Source organism: Castanea sativa, chromosome 11 (assembly GCF_040712315.1).
Source record: "Castanea sativa cultivar Marrone di Chiusa Pesio chromosome 11, ASM4071231v1".
Classification (NCBI taxonomy): domain Eukaryota; kingdom Viridiplantae; phylum Streptophyta; class Magnoliopsida; order Fagales; family Fagaceae; genus Castanea; species Castanea sativa.
The window spans coordinates 49,888,458-49,892,079 of NC_134023.1; the positions used below are offsets into that span (position 1 = coordinate 49,888,458).

Sequence of the window (3,622 nt, forward strand, 5' to 3'; positions counted from 1 at the left end):
TAGACTCTTCTGTTTTTGCACCCAATAATTCACTTGCAACAAAATCTAAAACTTGGATGGATGGATAACAAAAAATTTCACACTAATTGAAATCAAAGTTAGAATCTAATTGTATTCAGACTCTTCAATTTTTACACTTAATAATTCACTTGGCATAAAATCAAAAATTAAATAGGATATGTGGCGCAAAATTGAGAATCCAATTAAAATATAATTGGAGTTTCTCTAAGTTTTGATTATTAATATATATAGACTAACTTGTAACTCATGCATTTGCATGGATACACTTAAAAATATACAATTAAATGTATAGTATTTCTAAATAATTTTTTTAAGAAAAAAATTCCTACATAAGTTAAATAATATTTATGGTCATTATTTTATATACATACTAGGTAGATATTTTTTATATTTTGCTAATTTTAAAAAAAAGCCTTGTAAGAATATTATTTGGAAGAAAATGCAGATCGTTCATGATTTTTTATTTATTTATTTTGGTTTTACGGTTTATTAATTATGGACTCTTTGGTTTTCACCCTCTATACTCACCTAAATATATATTTATGATATGATCCCATATTTGACACCAAAATTAAGTAATAATTTAGACATATGGTGCAAAATTGGACTTCAACTGTATAATTTAATTGGATTTTCTCTCAGCTTTGGTTTTATATATATATATATATATATATATATATATATATATAGATATGTATATTTAAAACCAAAACTAAGAGAAAATCTATATAGATTTTAAAATGAATATATAATTTTGTGCTATGTGCCTTATCTAAATTCTTTAATGTTTCTGCCTAAATGAATTATGCCTTAACACCTGACACAGAAGTCAAAAAGAGCACTATAATAACACTCTAACCTCTTAAAACCTAATTTAAGATTCCATATTGGACTTCAATTGAAATCTAATTTTATGCCAAGTGTACAATTTAATTTCTTAATTTTAGTATAGCCATTCAGAACACTACAAGAGCCAAAAGGTGTAATTAAAAAGGTTTTAAGTACTTTTCAATTATACTATAATTTTCTATTAGTTATATTTACACAGAAATTCAATCATCTAAACTCATATATATATATATATATATATATATATATATATATATATATATATATATATATATATATATAGAATAAGTAACCTCCACAATGCACAAAAATGTTTAATAAAATACGATTTGATCTAAAATCTTTTACTTTTATTTTTCGATAAACTTTGGCTACAAACTTGGTTATAGCCTAAGACTTCAACTCTGTCTTTAAAAAAAATAGCATAACTACCTATTCTAATAATTAAATTGTTGAATTGCATGTTTTTTGTGTTTTTAAAATGTTTATCAAATTTCGTGTCAATAAAATATTATTAACTATTTGATCAATAAACTTATTTTTTATGGATAATTTTAGATTACAAAAACTTAAAATTTAAACATTTGTTGATGACTTAACTATTGATATTTGCTTTTCTAGAAATTTTATAAGTATGAAGGATATAAAAAGAAAATGTAATCGAATGGTAGATTTGTCAAAATTTACCTCCAACAAAATGCATATTGAGTGGAGTTGTAGTCTTTTTTTTTTACAAGATAGAAATTCTACTCTAGTCTAATTTAAGTGTACATGTGTGTGAAGCTTTCTCTTGGAGATTTGAACTCCTACTTTTGCCCCCCACACCCCACAAGAACTTATACTTGTAGAGTGACCACCGCACCAAACCCACGCAGTGGTAGTGGACTTGTGGTCTTAAATTACAACCACTCTTTTTTTTTTTTGGTGTAAATATGAGATATGAAATTTTATAATTATGATAGTTATTAGTAGACATTTATTATAATTTTTTCTGTATACAAAATATTAAATATGCAATTAAATATTAATTATGATAGTATTAATAGATATTTATTATAATTTTGTCTTTATATGGAATATTAGATATGCAACTTGATAATAATTATGATAGTTATTAATATAATTTTTTTATAATTATATCTTTATATGGAATAATAAATATGCAATTTGATAATTATGAGAGTTATTAATAAATATTTATTATGATAGTGTTTCTGTATGGAAACTATCTATTCCATTTTTCAAAGAAAATATACTAGGGAAATATTTAATTGGGGATTTAAATAAAGAATAGAGTTTAAATTCAAATAAAGAGTACAAATATCATAATATTGATGTGTAAAATTGTGAAACCATGAAAAATTACGTGGCAAAATATTATATAGTCAACCAAAAGCCAAACTTACTCAATTTTATATAGATTATAGATTATAGATATATGTTATTGTATTCACATTAATTACAAGTAATGTATTTTTTGTTTTGGAGTTCAGTTAACTAATACTCTTAGAGCATTTGTTAATGGACCATTTTGAAAAATGTTTGATATCACTTTCATGAGAAATATAAAAATCTAGCAGAAAAATCAATGCCTTTTTTCCTTTGCCACAAAAGTTTCTAAAAAAATTTCCTCAACTAATACCTTAGGGCATCTCTTAACTTTTCATTTGTTTTGTTTTATAACTAATATGTTTCTTAGACTGATAATAAATAATAATAATAATAATCTTGGAGTAGACATCATTGGTGGGAATACATAAATAATAATAATCTTGGAGTAGACATCATTGGTGGGAATTGTATTGTATCAATATAATAATAATAAATAAAAAATCATAGAGGTAAGGATGTAATTTTCACAAATTAATGATAAATTGTGTCCGTTATCAAAAAAGATTAGTTTAAATGCTTCTATTGTTTTATTTCACAATACGTTCCTTTCAATAAATCAAATTAAACAATTGGTGTTAGTGAAGGATGACAGAAATGGCCCCTTCTTTTTGTGACTCCTTCTTTTTCTCTCTTTTGCTAGCGATCCGGTGGATTTGCCCAACATATGCTCGGCTAAGTGTGATGGTATCAGAACATGAGCTTAAAGTGATTTGCTTTTCTCACGAAGACGCTCCTTTCTGTTTGCAAGCCCTCAAATTTGATCCTCATACACCCCTTGTCGATCTTGTTGGCCTTACCAATATTTCAATTCACTTGGCAGATGTTGCTGCTAATAAAACCCTTGCCCTTATTCGCTCACTCATCAAGACTACAGACTCCGAATTGAAAATGCATTTAGATGATTGCCTCGAAATGTATGATATTACTATTAGCGAAACAGAAGATGCAAAAACTGCGTTGAAAGCTCATGACTACGAAACGGTAAATGTTGCATCTGATAGTTGCATGACTAATGCTGAAACCTGTACTGATACAACAACAACTAGTGCACCACCTCTCCAACAAGAGAATAAAAATATGCGTTATCTTTGTGAGACATTTGTGGTTGTTTCTAATCATCTTTTATGAGATTGTCTAGTTAAATATTTTTGTACGCGTGGCCATGCAAAATAGTATATTTGATATTATCGGTCACTTTCTAAGTTTCTATTGAATAAAAATAAAAATTTTATCTTGGTTTTTCTTGATTCAGGTTGAGGACAGGTACAGATGTGGCATGATATCCTCTTGGAAACAAGGGAATCTCCACGTTTTACTCGGTGTGGTCATAAGATCACCTTGACTTGCAAAAATCAAAACT

General features: G+C 26.7%; 1 protein-coding gene across 1 annotated transcript; it reads left to right on the forward strand.

Annotated features, from left to right (window-relative positions):
• The first annotated feature begins 2,856 nt into the window (after positions 1–2,856).
• Positions 2,857–3,390, forward strand: LOC142616655 (pectinesterase inhibitor-like). The gene has a single exon (XM_075789460.1). It carries the CDS (start codon positions 2,857–2,859, stop codon positions 3,388–3,390), a length of 534 nt encoding a protein of 177 aa, XP_075645575.1.
• Positions 3,391–3,622: the final 232 nt, after the last annotated feature.

Bases quoted from the DNA above. Each gene is read 5' to 3' on its own strand.
- LOC142616655 (XM_075789460.1), top strand. From the start codon at position 2,857: ATGGCCCCTTCTTTTTGTGACTCCTTCTTTTTCTCTCTTTTGCTAGCG.